At 41.6% G+C, this 19,665-nt stretch overlaps 2 protein-coding genes across 8 annotated transcripts; one reads left to right on the forward strand and one right to left on the reverse strand.

Moving 5' to 3' along the window:
- Positions 1-1,072: 1,072 nt before the first annotated feature.
- Positions 1,073-5,834, reverse strand: pfdn4 (prefoldin subunit 4). The gene is made up of 4 exons (XM_020104503.2): positions 5,719-5,834; positions 4,246-4,353; positions 3,583-3,723; positions 1,073-1,564 (listed from the first exon to the last, which is right to left on the reverse strand). The coding sequence occupies exons 1-4, from the start codon at positions 5,743-5,745 to the stop codon at positions 1,433-1,435; spliced, it is 408 nt and encodes a 135-aa protein (XP_019960062.2). The 5' UTR covers positions 5,746-5,834; the 3' UTR covers positions 1,073-1,432.
- A 1,573-nt stretch (positions 5,835-7,407) lies between these two features.
- bcas1 (brain enriched myelin associated protein 1) lies at positions 7,408-19,282 on the forward strand. Of its 7 annotated transcripts, none has more exons than XM_020104525.2 (15): positions 7,408-7,546; positions 7,695-7,770; positions 7,988-8,072; positions 8,995-9,329; positions 13,117-13,311; positions 14,116-14,175; positions 14,459-14,494; positions 14,713-14,928; positions 16,079-16,141; positions 16,310-16,351; positions 16,483-16,536; positions 16,762-16,800; positions 17,275-17,400; positions 17,705-17,917; positions 18,361-19,282. In XM_020104525.2, exons 2-15 carry the CDS (start codon positions 7,732-7,734, stop codon positions 18,442-18,444), a joined length of 1,587 nt encoding a protein of 528 aa, XP_019960084.2. In that variant the 5' UTR covers positions 7,408-7,546; positions 7,695-7,731; the 3' UTR covers positions 18,445-19,282. The 7 variants fall into 7 exon arrangements, with proteins under 7 accessions (XP_019960084.2, XP_069382395.1, XP_069382397.1 ...); XM_069526292.1 differs by lacking the exon at positions 16,079-16,141 and adding an exon at positions 15,041-15,121 and having other exon boundaries at positions 7,410-7,546; XM_069526294.1 differs by lacking the exons at positions 14,116-14,175; positions 16,079-16,141 and adding an exon at positions 15,041-15,121.
- Positions 19,283-19,665: the final 383 nt, after the last annotated feature.

Raw genomic sequence — 19,665 nt, forward strand, 5'->3', positions numbered from 1 at the left:
GTTTTTGTAACTATCACTTTATAGATTTTTCTTAATATGTTCAGTTGTTGACTTTGAATCAGTGGTTTCTCGGGAATAAGCTCATTAACAGTATAAAAGTGTATTATCTGTATTATTAAGACCGATTCATTAACAGTTGTGTGCGACAGGCACAAAGCAACAAAAAAAAATATTTTCATCATTGAATAATTTCCTGATTATTTTCTTGACTGATTTAAATTGTTATTCTGTAAATGGGATTTAAAAAAAAAAATCTATTTCATTTGTCTAACTGCCAAAAAGTTTTCCATTTACTTTTAATGACGTTTTGATCCATTATTTGATTTATCAACAAACTGTCCCAGCTGTCATGTTTTAACGTTTCACATGATCATGTTTCTTACGTGAGCTCAGGAAGTGTTTCTCCTTCCTCTGTATCGTGTTTAACATTCGAGGTGACGTTAACCCGACTCCTGCTCGTTCATCTGGTTCACGTGACGACTCGATGATTAATAGTTACGTTTTGTGAGTGAAATTCGTGTCTGGTCTCTTCATCCTGCGTCTTAATATCCAAATCAAATGTTATTTACTTTAATGAAATAAACTTTCATGGAGGCTCTTGTGTCCACTCAGCTGTTCAGACATTTCAAAATACATTTCTGAAACACCTGCCACAGAAGTCTGTGTAGTTGGAGATTTATTTTCTCTTCCCAATTGATAAAAGCTTCTGTCTCTTGAATCCAGACAGTTTGGAAGATTTCAGTATTTTCACTCCTTCCTTTGCTAAATCATGTTTTAAAAAAACAACGTGGTCACAGACTAAGATGAGGTAACTTATTTAAGACATGTTGACGTGTCTCTGCGAAGCTTGTGACGGTATTTCCGACTCAATATTTATTATTTCTTTCATTTATTTTAGAAAGGAAACACAGGGTGGGGGGGTCTCACTGTGTAATTCAGTGACAGAGCGAACTTATTTAATCAACTACAACTTGATTTGAAGTGTTGACACCACGGTGCTCTTTATAACGTCAAGCAGGTCGGACACTTTCGGTGCTTTCATTGGAAAATCACAAATTCACTGAGCACAGAGTCGAACTGAGAAGTTTTATTAACTTAATCCAAAACTTTCAGGGAATCAAATATGCAGCAGGTTCGCAAATGACATTGGTGTTAGTGCAGAATGTTGAACAGACGTTAGACTCTTTTTTTTTTACTTCAGCCTCTATAACAAGTAAAAAAAAAACATTAAATAAGAGGCCGATTAAATTACATGATGTGTATTTATTTATTTTTACCTTTGTGTCTTTGTGAATATCATCTGTGTGAACAAAAGCCAGAAGCTACAAACCTAAGCTGTTGATGCTCGGTTTGGCAAACGTCCTGCGGATGTGACACGAGAGCTGCATGAAAAAGTCTGTGTTGGCGAAACTGTCAAAGTCCATTTCACTGCTCAGCTTTCATCTGCCTCCAGGTTAATGTTGTTACCGAACTTGGCGTAGAGCTGGATCTTCAGATCCCCCAACACTTGCTGTATCCCTGACACTTTCTCCTCGAGGCCTCCGACCTCCTGCTCCAGTGCTTTCTGTTTGGAGATTCAGAAACAGTTAGAAAACAGCCACTGAGATTTCCTCCCACAGAAGCAACAAGTTTAAGACTGCGTGTGAATAAATAAACACACGTCGGTTTAATAACGACGACCAAAAATCTATGAGAGAGATGTCCCATCCGCTAACGCTTCACTTTCGAGCAGACGTCCATCTTTATTTACAGTCTGTGCTTTAGACTTTTCAAATCAAGCAGCTTTGAATACGTGACTTTCAGTAGTGGTGTCACCGAGAACACTTTCTGAAGGCTGAAAAGAACTGAGTGCAAAAATGTGCACGGTGGATATAATGAGTGGTTTCTCATCCAGCCGGCTGCGCCACATCAACCAGTGCAGGCCTGTGCAGTGCTCCTGTTGTGCGACGATGAAGGTGCAAACACAAGGACGAACAGGGACAAGAGACGGAGCGGAGGACAAGGCCTGATGTAAAAATCCCTCTCGTTCAATGCCCCGCCCTCTCGGTGCTGAAGCAGCTATGGAGCGACACCGCCCGGCTCCTCTCTCAAGCGCTCCTTTATGGAAAAATGCCGTCTGGCTAAACAGCATTTTCGGACACACGAGGCCGAACCTGGAGTCGATTCATTCAATCTCACCAGCACTCGAAGGGATTTGTGAAATACACTTTTTTTTTCTGGCTGAAAGTTCAACGAGATCGTCCTCTGCTTCTTTTTAACTGAGAGGATTCCAGAAAGCAAACAAGCTTTTTTTTTTCTTTCTTCCATAAAACGTTGAATGATTCATTTAAACCAGTTCATGGGCACATCTACAGTTTGTACATGTTCTGCTTCCATCAGAATAAACAGTCTGATAATGAAGAGAATCAACAGTCGACACGAGTGAATCTGGAAATATTGGAACACGTAAAGCTTCGTGATTTCTGTCCGCTAACCACTCGTGAAGCTGTCGTCAATCTTTGTCAAAATAATAGATCTGGAATGAAAACGTTGTCAGTAAATGTTTTGAAGTGTTGTGTGTCTGTCCTTGGCGAACAGAAATTCAATTACAGTTCTTTGTGCTGCACGAGGAAGAGAAGTGTATTTTTCACATCAATTCTTGTTGCTGCGGACGTGTTTCCACATCGTTGACAGTGGAATGGTAGAAAGACGACAAACTGTCTTTTCTTTGTTCGTTACTTTGCTGTCTCACCGTTCAACCACAACACACACACACCAGTTGGCTCTTCACACAAGTGAGGCAGCAGGACGCAGCACAGACAAATGAACGGGATCATTTGGTTGAGTTTTGTTTATAGATTGAACATTTTATTTCCTCATAAATCTGAATTTCCTTAGAATCTGGGACAGTTCTCTGGATGAGACCACAGGTGGGAGACTGTACCAGGTTGTGTAAATGTATGAAGCATGTGAAACTCTATTTCAGAGCTTTTTGTGGCTCAGACATCTATTACATAAAACACGAAACTGAGACTTAGCTGAAAGAAGTGACGTATAATAGAACCAATACTTCCAACAGCTAATTCATTTCCAAACATTCAGTTGAAAGAACATTACATGATTATTTATTTATAAGATTTAAGGCTTCACTCACATTAAAGACTTCAGATCAGTAAGTAGCTTAATTCACTGATTAAAAACAGTCTAATTGGTCAAAAAGTAATTTTCAAAAACACTGTTTTGTTCAGGTTATCTTTCACCAGAGGCAGAAATCTGAGCAAATTAAGTTTTTATATTTTATTTGGTAGAAAAAATAATGAAAAGCTTTGAAAATATTTGTCACTAAGAGACTCGCTGATACTTAAATGCTTCCTGATTTCATTTTGCTTCAAAGGAATTAAAAAGGACCCGTGAATGTTTCTCATAAATACGAATATCACAAAAACTACTGACGCCACTTTCTAGAGGCAACAACAGTTTCTGTATGAATCCTTCGATGATAAATTACCTCCCAGTCGTTTAACTTGAAGACTTTGCTTTAATGGGGGTCTTTCACATATCAGTACTACTCTAAAGAGGATGAATGAGCGGTGAACAACCCACCTTAGCCGTCTCCAGCATGTCTTGCGTTTCCTCCTGGGTGTGGCTGACAAACACGTTACCGATTTGATAAGGGATCAACTGACAGTCGTCGTCCAACATCATGAGGTCGTCGCTGGCGTCCTGTAAGTTCTGAAGCGATTTCTGCACAGAGACATCAGCAGACCATTACAGAGCTGTTCACACACGAGTCGGAGTAATTTAGCAGCCGCGGTGCTCTTCACACACACTTAACTGTGACTCAGCTGAACAAACCGAGTTTCAGAGGAATCAGCAGGTGACGATTTAACTGTACAGTCACTTCGGAAGCTGGAATTTGCATTGCTGATTAATTAGATCCTTTTTTAGTGAGGTTGTACTAAAGATTAAATAAAAACGTTTCAGTAAGTAAATAAAGTCTAACAGAACAGCGAATACACATGAAGTTGAATCAGTGACTCTTCAATAGATTCAGTAAAAACTAAACATTATAACTCTGATGACAAAAGGACTTGTATGAAATAGTTATTCCTATCGAGGCATATCTGAAAAACTGGATTGAAACCTAAAATCTGGATCACAGACAGAATACGAGGTCTTAACAAAACGTGGTAATTAAAATCTGACTTTGTAAACTCAGACCAGACAATGGAACCCGACTGTATCCACGTTACAAACATTACTTACTTTCTTTGCCTCTATTTCACTCTTGAGTTCCGACATCCGACTCGAGTTCCGGGCGAATTTATTGATCTTCTGCTGATCTTCAAAAGTGACGTTAACGTCTTCGACCGCCTGCGAACAATGAGACAATGAGCAGCGGTGGAAGAAGTCCTCAGACCCTTACGTAGATAAAAGTACAAATACCACACAGTAAAACTACTCCGGCCAACTAAAGGTCCAGTAAAATAACTGTGCTCACTATGCAGGCATAGCTCTTAAAACACGTGGTTACACATCGCAGCGTCATATTTAAATGCCTGTTTGAAAGGTATCTGTGAAAAACACCGAATATTTGTCTTTTGAAATGTGGTGGAGCAGAAGTGTTAAGTAGGAAAACATTAAAATACTTCAGTTTAATACAAGTGCATCAAAAGTGAACGTCAGCAGTGGTACTGAGAGAGAAGAACCAATATCGGACTGTTCAGACACAACGGCCCCTGAGGCAGAAAACGTTTCAGCCAATAACACAAAGACGTGGACGAATATATTATTTATTTCTCACGGGACTTGAGCAACAAAACACAGACTAACACCATTACTCATTATTACACTTTAATATTTTCTATGTCTCATCTACAACACAATTTATATATATATATATATATATATATGGCGATTATATTTAGTTATGAAGTGAAAAAACAATGAAGTGTTTAATTGATTTGAGCTCCAGCTACTTGTGTGTCCTGTTCTGTGATTTATTAGTTTTGTATGAAACATAAATAGACAAACAAAGAGTGAATAAAGAGTCAGTGCATAGAAATACTCATGTACAAGTACTTCAGGTTTGTACTTGATTATAAATTGAATATGACACGAACACTCTCTCCATTACTGCCTTTGTTCATCTTTTTATATTTCTTACGTCTTGTATTTTAAGTCGTTTCACTCTTGCACCTGCTGCACCATCACGTCGCAGCCTGTTTAGTCTAATGCACAACTTATAGCCTCAGTCGCTCATCTTTAAATCTGTATTCATGTTCAGCTGCCTGTCTGTTCCAGTTACGTCTGTGGCTAAAGCTAAATGAATCAAACCTGTGAGGATGAACGGTCACTGCTGCTAACGTTAGCTAGCTAGCAAGCGGTGGTGGTGGTGGTGGTGTCCTGACGCTGTGGTCTAATATCACAGTGACGCCAACATCATTTTTATTATTATTATTATTTATAATAGTTAGCTCCTTAAGCTAACAGTCAACCCGCTACATCTAAATATAGCTGCTGCATTAGCTCCCAAGCTAACAGCTAACGGTAGCTGCTAGCGGGGCTGCACGAGGGTGTGTCGGTGTTTTTTAAAAATCACCCCCGACACCGGACACGGTTTCTGTTTCCTCCACACGGAGGGTCTCTGTTTGAGACCCCCCGAAGTTAAAGCACGCGGGAGAACATTCAACGCGACGCGGGAGAACACTTAGAAATAAAGATTTTTTAAAAACTTACGACAGGTCCCTTCACGGCGGCTGCCATCTTCACTTCCTCGACTGCGCAAAAGCGGGTAGGAGATAACGCGAGAGCAAAAGTTGTACCGCCATCTAGCGGGAAGACAAGCGATGGCGTCGCAGTGGAGACAAACAGCAGGAACTTGTGAAGTCTCTTTTTTTATTTTATTTTTTTTTTGTTTGTCAGTTAAATATTAAACTCCTGTTGTAGCTCGATATCACAGCTAATGTTGAAATTAATTTAATTTAATTTAGCATGAAACCTATCTCACAGCCGAACACTCACAGATTGAGGATATTTAATTTTTCGTCAGTTTCACTACGAAGTGACAACTCAGTTGTTTGGTTTCCATTTGTCATTTATCATACAAACAATTACAGATATATATGTATACACTTGCTTTGGATAGAACAGACATGTTATTATATCAACCGGAACTGCAGCTCTGTAAATACTTCTCCAGCAAACAGTGCTACGCCCAAATCCCAATATTTACCGAATGCATCTGCAAAGCTGGGGCAGCACCGGTGCAGTTTAGATGAGCTGCTGCGGGAACATGTCAATAAATCTAAGGGAGAGCACCACATCAAAGATTCGAGCACAGAGTCATACGTTGGAAATACTGTTGCTTTCAACCAGACGTAAGATCAATGGGCTTTTTGTCAGCGTCGTGCAGATAATAAAACTAGTAGGCCGTTCTGCGTTGGTACATCATGAAGAGTTTGCTTGAGGTCTCTCAGCTGCATGAAGTCAGACAGACGTGCACAACCCAAACAGGGGAATCCAACTCCCACCTCGATGTGCAAGCTATAGGCTGCACAATCGGAGCACTGTGTGTGAGGATTCCAGGCCGTGTCATGATAAAGTCAATAAATACAGCAGAGAGAAAGAAAAAAAAAAACTCCAATCTTTGGTTCTTTGGAGTCAAAGCAAATATGAAAATACAACATTAGGAGTAAAGCAGCTTCAATCAGTTTGGATCTCTGAACATTTACTCACAACAGTGACAAAGAAAACGTGAAGTTGAGGATAATAACAAATGAGAATGATGAGCTACGGTCACTTTGTGTTTGATGACTGACGTCCTCTGTGTGGAGTGATGCATTGACAGACCCTCAAAGACATTTCAGTGTGACCATGTGGAGGCATTTGAAGACAGATGATTTCATTACTGGGCTCACTGTCTGTCTTGATTAACTGAGATAATGGAGAAGTTTCCTGATTCTCTTTGCAAATAAAACACAGCTTCTTTTTCTTTTTCTTTTATGAAATAATATAAAAGTAATGCAGTTGTATAGTTTCTATGATTTATCATTTACAGAATTTAAATCGGAAAGCTTCAACAACCCCAGATTGTTATCACCTAAATAGTAAAATGCTGACAGTTTTCTAAAACCATAATATTCAGTTTAAAGGAGCAGGGTTGTACTTTCAAACATATTTATCTTTTGTTTTGGCCGTGTGGAAATGTGCCAGGCTCATATCCTTAACACACATCCTGCTACTTCCAGCTACATTTGTCAACAGAGCCGCGATGCAGCCCCTTATCACAGCGTGTTTGATTACAGCAGAACCTCACCGTGATCTTGTCGGAGTGTTCTCAGATAATAGATTAACGTGACCTAATCATGTGCCTTTACCAAAGAGCAGCGACGGGCTCGTCACTGGAGAAAATCCAATTGATCACCTGAAAACAGTCCCACCCATTTAGAGCACACATAAATCAGCCTGCTAAAAACAGCAGGAGCGACTCTCTGACACAGTCACGGACACTTACAGTATCTTTTTCTCCGGGAGGATTTCACTGGACTTGCAGAGGTGGAAGAAGGTAAGTAAAAATACCAAAATGTGAAGGGTTTGCAAATGACATACATGTAGTTGCATGAATACTTAGCCACAGTCAAGTTATTTGTTTGAGGCCATATTTCTGCTTTTCAATGAAAAATAGCAAAACTGTGATTCTGCAATTTTTTCAGCGTGTTCCAGTTGAATCTGAACTGAACTGGGATCAAAATGGGAAACGAGCAGTCCACCCACAAAGGGCTAACCCAGGTAAACTGATGGAAATTTCCCAACAGGCGTGTTACACTACCTGTGAGGTATCTATAACTCTGCTGCCTCTAAATCTGCTGAACTGGGAAAAAGTCGTTTTTCTAAAGTTTCCTGAAATGCTGGTGTGGTCAGTCGTTTGTTTACAGTCACATCTTGCCCTCAGCTCGTATGGGTCAGTATTTATAATTTATTTTGTTCTGTATTATTTTCTTTGTAGAATGGGAAAGTTCCAGAGAAGCATGAAAATGGATCAGCGAACGGCGTCGCTGCAAACATCACATCAACTGGAATTGAGATTGATGGTGAGAGACATTTCCTTTTTTTTTTTTTTTCTATTATTCAGTTAAATAAAAGAAAAATATGAATATGAATAATAGTAATCTTTTCTGAAAATGATGCATGAATAACCCTAACCCTCTTCAAATTTAGAGAATCGCAGGTTGAAATAATATCATATACCACAATTTATTCTGTTTGGTTGTATCTTGCTTCGTGGGAAAACACGTTCATCAGCGTGTGACAGACGAAACCAGATGATCTGCCCATGTCCATGTTGGATTAGTCCTCTGGTCTCCTTAACACTCTGCAAACATAGTAACTCCCAGCTGGATTGTATCTCCAGTTCTCCAGTGTAGGCGTAGTCTCCTGACACTGACACGGAGCGACTATTTGACCTGTCACCGTGTGATTAGTGTTGCAGCAGTGACACAAAAGTTCCTACTGGCACCTGAGTTTGTCTAAGAGCTAATGTTGGCGCAGGAGATAAAGATGCTACTTTCTCAAATTGACCAGCCCATGTTTACATGCTCAAGTACACACAATACACGAGTTTGATATTTTGCATGTGCAGAGATTAATAAAGATGTTAAGCAATAAAAACTGTGAATTAGCGTACCAGTCTTACATATGCTGTTATTCAAAAGTTTGATTTTTGCAATGTAGGCTTGAAATTAGAGAAATATATTTTAAGTTAGTCGTAAAATTACAGAAAGAAATACAATTATTACACGATACAAGTGCAAACACTTCACTTCAAACACGTACAATAAACATTTGTTCCAGTGTTTCCAAAATCTAAATTGTTTCGTCTCATGAAAAATACATTGATAGATAAAATTCCTAAATTCAGCTGACTCTCTATCTATTGAAAAAGTTGTCACCCTGTTTGAATTCATGATTCATGATTCTTTTCTTCATATATTGGTCACTTTTTTGTTGTTGCAGCCAGAGGTGACACCACAATCATCCAGAACAACGAGCCCTTCTCTCTGGACCTCGCCACCGAATCAACAGAGCCGGATTTTGTGGTGGTCGAATCGGAACCTGCTATGGCCGAAGTCATTTCTGAAATCCCTGAAATCCCTGAAATCCCTGAAATCCCCGAAGCCCCCGTCCAGATGGCAGAAGTCAAGAAGAGTAAATCAAAGAAAACTTCCGTCTTTGGCAAAATGTTCAAAACAAAAACAGAAGCTCCGGCAGATGTCAAGAAGGTTCAACAAACAGAGACGTCAAATGAAGATGTAACGGATGAAGGTCCTCCTGCTGCTGATCCACAGCCGGTGAGTATGTTAGCTGGTTAATTAACAAATGTGTGTTAATCTACAACTGATAATAATTCTCAAACAACAGCTTCCTCATGTGTGAGTAACTCCTGCTACACTCTACACAAGAGCCCAAAGGTTTTTAGGAAATAGTTCATCTTGAAATAAAACTTTTATATTTATGGGCTTCATCAATGAAACAAAAAAATGTTTTTTTCTGTTCCGCACTAATCTCAAAAACAATCCAAACCGACCAAACAGCATGAAATCACTCAGATGTTCTTAATACTTTCACATTTAACAGAACATTAATCACAAAAACACACAAGCAAAAAGAAAATCGTAAAAACAATATCATCACTGAGGCCAGAAAATCTGTAAAATGCATTCTAATACATTGATTCTACGTTAAAGAGTGAATTCTGTTGTGTTTTGAAGCAGGTGTTTATTATTAACATTATTAATCATCCAACATCCCACGACATCTATAGATTTAAACCAACATCTCACTGACACGGACACATTTTGATTTCACTTTCATAACAACAAGCTCAATAAATCAAAGATTCGAATACACGACTCTTGTTCTGCAATGCAGCGGTGTTTCTATTCTTCTGGTCATTCACTTTAAACACACAGCGTGATCAAGGACGTGGTCGATATATTTATCCCGGAAACAAATACAAAATGTATTTCATCTAAACATGAATGTCAATTTTTATGATAAAGGAGTTGAACCCTCGAGAAGAAGCTGCTATAACGAGCGTCATCGAGAACCAGGAGGAGGTCGGACATCCACAAAGAGCCGACACTTCGACGCAAACGGACAGAACAACCGAAGTCGACATTGCAACGCAAACAGATGAAGACACAACTGTGAAGTCGTCTGAGAGCCCGGCGGAAGAGGAAGCTGCGATAGAGTCGGTGATGACTGAAGAGTCGCTGGATCTGTCTGTCATAATTGCTGAGGAGGCTGTGGAGGAGACTGCGAATGAGGAGGCCTCAGATAGTCCGATAGCTGCGATCATCGGTGACGAGGTGGTGGTGGTGACGGAGAACGATTTGTTCGAGAGTCGTACGTTCAGAGCAGAGCTGGTGGTGGTGACGGATCATTTTGAAACCAGCCCGTGCAATGCAGAGGACGAGAGTTTTAATGGACCCGAGGAAACTGAGCCAGAAATCGCTACGGAACCAGAATCAGACCCAAACAGATCCACGACAGAGGAGGAAGATACGACTGTGTCACTGGAGGTCATATCCGGTCTGCCTAAAGTGGTGGCAGATTGCATTGAGCTGGTTTTCTCTGACGTTCCTGACTCAATCGACCTCGTTGAGCTGGATGAAGAGTTTACTGAAGAAAATGCAGAAGAAGCTGGAGACATGTCAGCTGATGTGGCGCCGATCGAAACCACCGAACCTGAGGCTGATGTCATCACTCCAGAGCCCGAGGAAGAAAATGGCGCTCCCTCCCTTTACGAAGAGATAGTGACTCTGGTGACGGAAACTATCTGTGAGGTCACTCATGAGGACACAAATCCTGAAAACCAAGACACATCTGGAGAAGAACTTCCTGTCCTGAGCAAGACAGTGATTCTGGTTATGGAGGAATCCGCCCATGTTAACGTCACCACCGATTACGCCGTTGCCCCAGAAACAAGCGAAACAGACGAACTGAGCCCTGTGATCGACGATGAACCCTCAGAGAAGTGTGACGAGGAAGAGACTGTCATCAGTGAGCTCAGCACCACAGAGGAACTCCCTGGAGATGAAGTCGAGCCTGAGACGACTCCTGACGCCATCACTTCAGATGAGAACGCTGAGATAAGTGAGGAGTCTGACGTGGGACCAGAAACAGTTGACGAATCACAGCCAAGTCTTGCCGTTGTCTGTGAGGGTGATGAGATGATACCAGAGGCAGCGATTGACGTCCTCGCTCAGGAATTTGCCGTCGCTGTTCCCGAACCTCAGGAGCCTGCAGCAGATAATGAAAACCTGGTAGAAGAGGAGGTGATCACTGCAACCGTGTTCATGCCCCTCTCAGCAGAACAAGAATTAGGCCTCACAGCTCCACAAGAGCCTGTGGACGAGACAAGTCTCCCACCCAAAGACCAGACAGTTGCTGAGCAGTTGAATGAAGAAGCTATAGAAGCTTTATCGAACGAAATCGAAGCGGTGCCTAAACGTCCAGAGGAAGAAACCACCGTCCAAAAATCTGCCACTGAGGAAGAAATCACAGGGTTTACCATTCCTGAAGAACCTGTAGCAGAAAGCATCAAAACGCCAGAACAAAATCTTCTTACCTCAGAGGAACCTACAGAAGAAAACATGAGTCCTTGTGAAGAAGCTGCAACCACAGAGGAGTTGGAGAACACACTGGAATCAGTTGTTGAAGCTGTTTCAGAGTTGCTTGAAGTCACGGAAAGGATAGTCGAGGAATCTGAAGATGTTCCGGCACAAACTCAAAGCATCGAAACACCAGAACCAATTCTTTCTATCTCAGTGGAACCTGCACAAGAAAATCTGAGTCCTTCTGAAGAAGATGCAAACACAGAGAGGTTGGAGAACGCACTGGAATCAGTCGTCACGGAAAACAAAGTAGTGGAACCCGAAGATGTGGATGTGACCCCAGTGGAAGCCACAGAAGAGTCCGAGCCGAGTGTTTCAGTCCAAGAGGAGGAAGAGGAGACGGTTGTGATGGAAGATTCTGATGAAGAAGCTCCACCTGTGGTTGCATTCTTGAGTGAGCCACAGGCAAAACCCGAAGTGCTCGTGGTTATCTTAGAGACAGCCAAGGATGGAGTTACGCAGGAGATCGTTTATGAAACAGACAATTCTGTGGATGTTCCAGTCGAGAACTCTGAAACTTCAGATGAGCCCGTGGCAAAGTGCGGTGAGGCCGTTCTCGAGACCATCGAAGAAGAGCTCATCGCGGAGGAGGCCGAATGCGACGCCGTGACTTCAGAGGAGGTCGCACCAGACATGGACGCTTTACGCGAGAGGTTGCAGTCAGCTTGTGCTTCAGTTGTCGTAGAATCAGCATATAGTCTCGGCGGGTTAGAGATCCTGACTCAGGGATACAGTCTTACTATCACCGTTCACGTGGCGCCGAACACAGAACAGCAATAAAACCTTGAAGGAATTTTGTGAATGTTGTTTTTTTTTGTTTTCTAAAAATATCGATCTACCTCATTGTGTTTTATCGCATGCGGCAACAATTGCAGCTGGATTGTAAAAAGATATTTTGTTACATATTGATGCAAAGTGCTTCTGTTTTTATATAAATCGTCAACGAAAGGTTCACACTGAAGAACTGACATGTTTTGCAATAAAAGGAAAAATGAAAATTCGAGTTTGTCCCTAATTTATTGGTATTATCTTGTATTCAATGACAAATATACCTTCATCATTTGTAATCAAACAAAACAACAAATTAATTATATATATATACATATATATATATATATATATATATATATATAGAGAGAGAGAGAGAGAGAGAGAGAAATAAATCAGCTCAGTGCTATATTGTAAATATGTGCACCATAAGGACACCGCAAGGTATTTTAGTTTTCTGACATTTCTCAGAGCATAACTATCGCACATTGTTGAATATCAATGAGTGAGGGGTGGGACACACACATTAATAAAAGGCTGATTGTTGACAATGCCCCGAGTAGGCAGAGGCATGGTTGGAATTGTGCTCCCATCTCAATGCTGGCGATTAAGACACTCAGTGTGCTTGCATATCAGCTCCGCCGCTGCAACATAATCCTCAAAGGCTGATTCTTTGTGTGATGGTGTATAGGAGACAGCGACAGAAAACCTACAGCAAGAGGCCCAATCACCACCGGAGACAGACAGCAGTGTGACCGCAGACGCAAGACCGGAGGAGGAAGACGCTCCTGAGAGTGACCACAGTCGACCAGAGGAAGACCAAGAGGAAGACCAAGAGGAGAGCGACTCTGAAAACAATCCAGTTATGAACTTCTTCAAAACACTAGTAAGTGATTCAGATAAAGTTTGATAATTGCTTGTCTTGTGAAATCAGACTCTGAAATTGATGTGGAAAGAAAAGCTTGTTATCCGCAGCTATTACTGAAGCCAAGCAGCTGCTCAAACGACAAAAATCTAATTCACGTTTGCTCGAATTATTGTCTGAGGGTTTGATGCCGAGACGTTTGGTGACGATAGTCTGATAATGATAAATCAACCAGTGAGGATGTTGTGTTTCATCTGTACTTGTCTGTTTTGTGAAAGTGTCAGTTTAAAGGTATCAGTGACACAAACAACAACGAGCAGCGATTGTGCTCCTCTTCATCATGCTGTCTTTTGGACTCCTGCCGTTTTAAAGAGTTACCATCGCCCCGGGCCCATGCTAATCGAGCATTTGAACATGCGGGAATGTGGTGGCCTATTGTTCGGGCCCCGAATGTGAGCTCACAAGGGAGGCCTGTGCGGATGGAAGTGGAGGTTTGTGAAGATAGAGCGAGGGCATGCCTACGCCATCGCCGGAGCACAATGGCCGTCACAATGACAGCGCATGTACTGTATGTGCTCTGTCAGGGACCTCAGAGTGCCCTCAGTGTGCCTGAGTCAGGCCGCACCACAGAGCCCTATGTCTGCATTCATGAGAGGCTTCTGTTTATTGAAATAATAATTTTTCTGTCCCCGTTACATCAACTACATCCTCTGTTCCTGACCGTTTTCAGCTTCACTGTCAGCTACATTCAACAACACAATAAAATCATACCATTTTTCAATTTTTTTAACTTTTATTCCTTGCGAACTTTTTCTTTATGCGCAGGTGACTACCACTAAAACAACCAAAACTGAAACGCCAACTCCAGACGCCACAAAAGATCAGGTGAACCGATGACGTTACAGATTTCACTCCATTACACAACACGACCTATTGCTTTTATTTGATTTGCTCTAATTGCTTTATTTCCAAGGCCTTATCAGTTAATCCAATAATATTAATGATCATTTGATTATCGAACACTGGTGCAAGTCGCTGTAACACACTTCTGTTGTGTTTGAGGATATTTCTGTGACATTTTAAGGGACCAGCATTTACAGGACAGATCTTCATTTGCTTAGGTTTAATTTCACTCACTGAACTGCTTCCTTTTTCTGTTGCCTAATAGTCCCAGAAGGAGACCCAACCAGCGGCAGCCACGACTGTGAGCATATAACCCTGAACTTGTTTTTGTTTTTATGAGAGAAAAGAAAAACACTTCCAGAACATGACTGGGTTCAGTTTGACACTTCATTTGTTCATTTTACTGTTTACATACTAATCCTATTATTAACTGATGATATCTGATATTATACGTTGCCTTTACACAAAATGCTGATAAACGTTTCCTTTATCTTAACGCTCTCTCTCCATCTTGAATAGACTGCACAAGTGTCTGAGCCGCCTGCAGCACCCAAAGGAATGTCCATCCCACCTCCTCCTCCTCCGGAGCCACCGAAGATGGAAATCGGGGGAGAAGCAGCTGCCAAACCTGTGAAGCCGACACCCAAAGACGAACCAAAAGCTGCCGCCAAGCAACCCGAGCCCTCGAAAGGAAAATCAGCCAAAGGCGCTCTGAGCAAACTCTTCCGCCCAAAGGTAAATAAGTGGAGATCACAAGATAGAAGCATTACTCTCAGAGGCAGGTTTTCACTGAGTACAGGGTGTGAGAATATAACGCAGTGTGAAACGTGCTGTATGTGAATTTGAGGTGCTGCTAGAACTCAAGGCTTCCAAAGGCAAGGCTGCTGCAGCACGTGGAGCCAAAGCCCCGGCCAAGACCGCAGCAGTGGTACGGTAGATCGCCGTTTCCTCGAACTGACCGCGGCTCATCCCGTTACTAACTGAACCAGAGCTGATTTCTTTTATTTTCTGGAGGTGGCAGAAACTGAACAATGTGCTTCAGACATTATGTGAAGACGCATCAGTCTCCTCAGTTTGACATGGAGCAATTACTGGACATTAGTCTGAAATCCTTGTTTCTACCGCAGTCCATGTTTTCACAAAGATCAATGTTGCACTGGTGATTCACATTATTTAAACTTTGACATCTTAAACAAATCTTTTCATTTTTGTTGACTTGCCCAGAGTTAGATGAGAAGATCGAAGCGTCGCTCATGTCTGTGCTCGACGTTAGAAGCTGAATCCGGGAAGCATTTAGCTTAGCTTAGCTTAGCTTAGCACGAAGAGTAGAAACGAGGTGAAACTGAAAAGGTTTTCACCCTTCGGTTGGTTTGTTTGATTGTCAGCAGAATTACGCAAAAACTTTTGAGCGGATTTGAACAAAATTGGTAGAACGATGGGACACGGGCTAAGAAAGTTAACTATTTAACTTCTGATATGGATCCAGACCAGGTGGAAAGAGGCAAAAATCAGACATAATGAGCGGACTGATATCTCTGAGCGTGCACGATAGGAGCGGATCCAAATAAAGATCCGGATCTAGTGGACTGAAATGTGTTTTTTTAAGCTACTGTACAAATATGACTTGAAACCTGTAACTCCACCAGAGTGTAGCTGAGATATTATGGATTCACTAAGCAACAGTTTCAGTGAAGCCTCAGTAGTTTGACGGTTCCTTCGCAGATGGACCTGCTCTACTATATGTTTTTCTATGATAGTGTAGTTCCTTTAAGCGGTTCATGCTGCTCGTCATTCATTGTCACGCTAACTCACTAAGTTCTCAGTGCTTCCTGTCCGTCGCGTTGACTTTTCCTGTAACAATATTAACTCCTCCGCTGTCCTGCAGACAATCAAAGAACCTGCACAGCCAGCGGTGCATGTAGACGTGCAGCCGGGTGTAGAAGAACAGGTAAAACAGGGAGTCTGCTCACTCCGCTCAACTGTGTTCATGTACTCTGGTGTGTCTCACCAGCAGCTCCTCATATCATGCATTTAAAGCATATTGTGTCTGTGCTGCACAACAGACACACAGAAAATTCATTTATTTATACTCAGATTAAACAGTTTTACTCTGCAGGAGGCACCTGGGGAGGAACCAGAGCCAGTTGTAGAGGTCCAGGTAAAGACGTGTTCTGAATGTTCGGGGATTTTATCACATGGAATAATCAGATTATATCACATCACCGTCTTCTGAATGAAGTGGATCTTTTGCTTTTGGATTCATTTGCATTTGCTCACTATGAAATTAAGGTCGAAGATCAGGAGACAGCAGAGGAGGGGGAACAGCCTGTTGTAGAGGAGCAGGTAAATCAACGAGAAGCGCTCGGGCATATTAATACTTTCTTTACTTCTTCTCTCTGCAGGCACCTCTGATACCGTTTGATACTGATGCTCATGTAATATACGATCAAATACTCCTTCCTTCATCTCAGTAAAAACAGCAGTGTGCAGTTTGTAATCAACAATTTACTGAAGTTTAAACAGTATTTGAATTAATGGGGAAAACAAATAACTCAACCTTTCCTGCAGGTGGTAGATGGAGAACCAGTGCCAGTGGAAGAATTAGAGGTAAAATAATAAAGGGGAAATATTCTCATTTGCTTTAAAATTCAGATTTTTTGTTATCACAGGACCTGTTTCCTTCTGTTTCCTGTCCTTATGCTAAGCTAAGCTAACCTGCAGCTGGCTGTAGCTTCATATTTAATGGAGAGATTTTCTTTGAGAAGAAAGAGAAGAAGAGTATTTTAAAGCAAGCCCTTTAAAGCAAGACAATCTCTTATTCCTCCCTTTTTCTTTTTCAGATATTCACATTGTTTGGTGCATGGTGTCGTGTGGTTCTGTTTCCTACAGAGACTAGATCTGAGGATTTTTCTGATGTTTCCGCCTCCGCTCTGCTTTGACCTCTGGATATTTTCTTTCCTCTTCTTTCACCTGCAGGTGGCAGATCCCCCTCTCTTGCTCTGTCAGCTTCCATGATGGTCATGCCTTCAATTTGTCAATAGCTCATGATGTGTATTTTCCTTTCTGCCGCTTTGAAAACAGAAAGTGGATCCCTCAAAAACCGGCACCCTGGAGGCTGCTGCGAAGCCAGAGCCGCCGCCGCCTGTTCAGGAAGAAAAGAAGAAAACAGATTCAAAAACATCTTTCCTCTCTTTCTTCAAACCCAAAGTAAGAACCAGTTCATGTCTTTCTGAGATTTCTGTGTGCATGAATGGAGGTGGGATTATGAATCATGAGCATAAATGTCCAGGCAGCCTCCACAGAAGAAGCACTGGAGAAGAATTAATCAGAGTGGTTTTATTAATCACATCTGCTTTAAAATCATTAATGAGTATTTTTAACAACACATCATGCTGCAAGACCTTCGAATCTCATCTCAGAGTCACATCTGCATTTAATCGCTGCAGCACATTAGATGTTTAGAACCTCTGCTGCTCATGATGTTCTCACCACGTACCTCCAATACCTTCAGGCTGCTGAACCCAAGAAGGCCACCCCTGCCCCGGCTGCGGAGGCCGCTCAGACAGTCAAAGCCAAGGAGGAGCCCAAAGCAGCGGCCAAGTCAGCGGACGTGGCCGTAGATAGCAAACAGGCTTCTGTGGCGTCCCAGGCTGAAGAGGATGCAGCCCACGTTCCCAAAAAACTGGAGAAGAGGAACTCCATCCACCTGTTCTTCAAACACCTGGTAAGGAGAGCGTCACTGTTCCTGGAGAACCTTTAAATACAACAGAAACGATGCACCCTTATAGCACACGCAACATACATGCATTTAAACGCAGTCATTATTGTGGTGCATTAATATGTTGAATGCTTGTTATTGTCATATGTGGCCACAAGATGGCAGCAGCAGCTCACTAGGTCATTACAGCTGTGGAGCCATTTCACAGTTGTGGAGTTTTTAAAACCTCACAGTTAATAAATTTGACTTTGTCCTGAGGGAAACCTAATTCCACACGTTTCATGCAGAGCTGCGGGAGACGATTAAGTTTAGTGACATGAGAAGTGAGGACAAGAGAAGAAATTGCTTCTCGTGTGAAGTAAAGCACTTTTGGACGACTTTGCTTTTTCAAGACAAGTGTGTTGGAAAATAATGTAAATGAGAGAAAACACTCTTTCTTTGAATTTCAGGGTCAGAAACGTCACTCTACAGATGCAGGAGTCCAGACAGAGCCGGCCGTTGCTGCAGCAGCAGCAGCAGCAGCAGCCAAATGAAACAACACTGAAGTTTCCTTGTACAGTTTCTCTCACTCAGTCTCTATCTCTCTCTTTCTCTCTCTTTCTCGTCACCCCTTCAAGCTCTTAGTTACTTTAACTTCACTTTTTGTTACGGTTTGGAACGTTGCAGCGTGAAAGGGAAGCTTAGTGGATAAATGGATAAAAGCAAGTGAACAGTTTGCGGCAGGCAGCTGAACTAGTATATATATATATATACATATATATATATATTGGGTCGTATAAATGTCTTGACAAGTATCACAGAGTGACTGTGAAACCTTTTCTACAGACATTTAATGTGGCTTCGATCCGATCCTGCAACCTAAGGTGCCGGGATTCTACGAAACACAAAACCACGCTTTGCTTTTAATGATTAATTTGTCTGAAACATTTAAAACAGAACATATAGTCATACAGCGTCACAGCGGAAACAAAATCATACATGAAAACGTTAATGTGACAAGAGCTTTGTTCTAACAAACTGCACTTTTACACTTTTAATCTACAAAAGCCACATGTAAACTAATGCACGTGCAGAATCATAAGGGGAAAACCACAATCTTTAGTGTGTCTGCAGGAAGCTGATTTTAACTATTTGTGTTAACAAATGCGTCCGAGGTGGCAAAATGGTGTCGTTGTCTTTTGAAGTCGTAGTCGTCATAAATCACAAAAAAAGTAGCTTTTTAATTTGTTAGCAGCACTTTGTGTCGTGTCATTAAACTGAAGTCTCACTGTTTGATAAATGTGCAATTGACATCATGCCCTTGTTTGCCTTCATGTGTGCGTGTATGTGTAACTTCAGTTTTTTCGAAGACAATAAATATGTACGTAAGCATTTGTCTTTTCCTTCATCGGAGCGAACGACAGTGGATTCGTGAAACTCAAATCTACCTTGATATCTGGGTGAAAGAACGTTGCTCAGCAAGTTCAGCAACTAAATATAACATTCCCTCATCAGCGCTCAGATCCCAATCATTTCAACGCACTGGTGAGATAAATACTGTGAGTCCTCCAAGTGTTTATTTATATCACTGAAAGAGAAGAGACAGATACCTGACATCCATCCACAATTCCTGATCGTGCACCCACAGGTCATTCCTGCATATTTTGAAAACAGTTTCTTGTTCAAGCACTTTATGTTTTCAGAAAAAGCTTAGAAAATAAAAATGAATTGCCGCATTTACTGTATCGTTGCAAAGTTAATATCGTGGGTTAAAA

Source organism: Paralichthys olivaceus, chromosome 6, assembly GCF_024713975.1.
Source record: "Paralichthys olivaceus isolate ysfri-2021 chromosome 6, ASM2471397v2, whole genome shotgun sequence".
NCBI classification, from domain to species: domain Eukaryota; kingdom Metazoa; phylum Chordata; class Actinopteri; order Pleuronectiformes; family Paralichthyidae; genus Paralichthys; species Paralichthys olivaceus.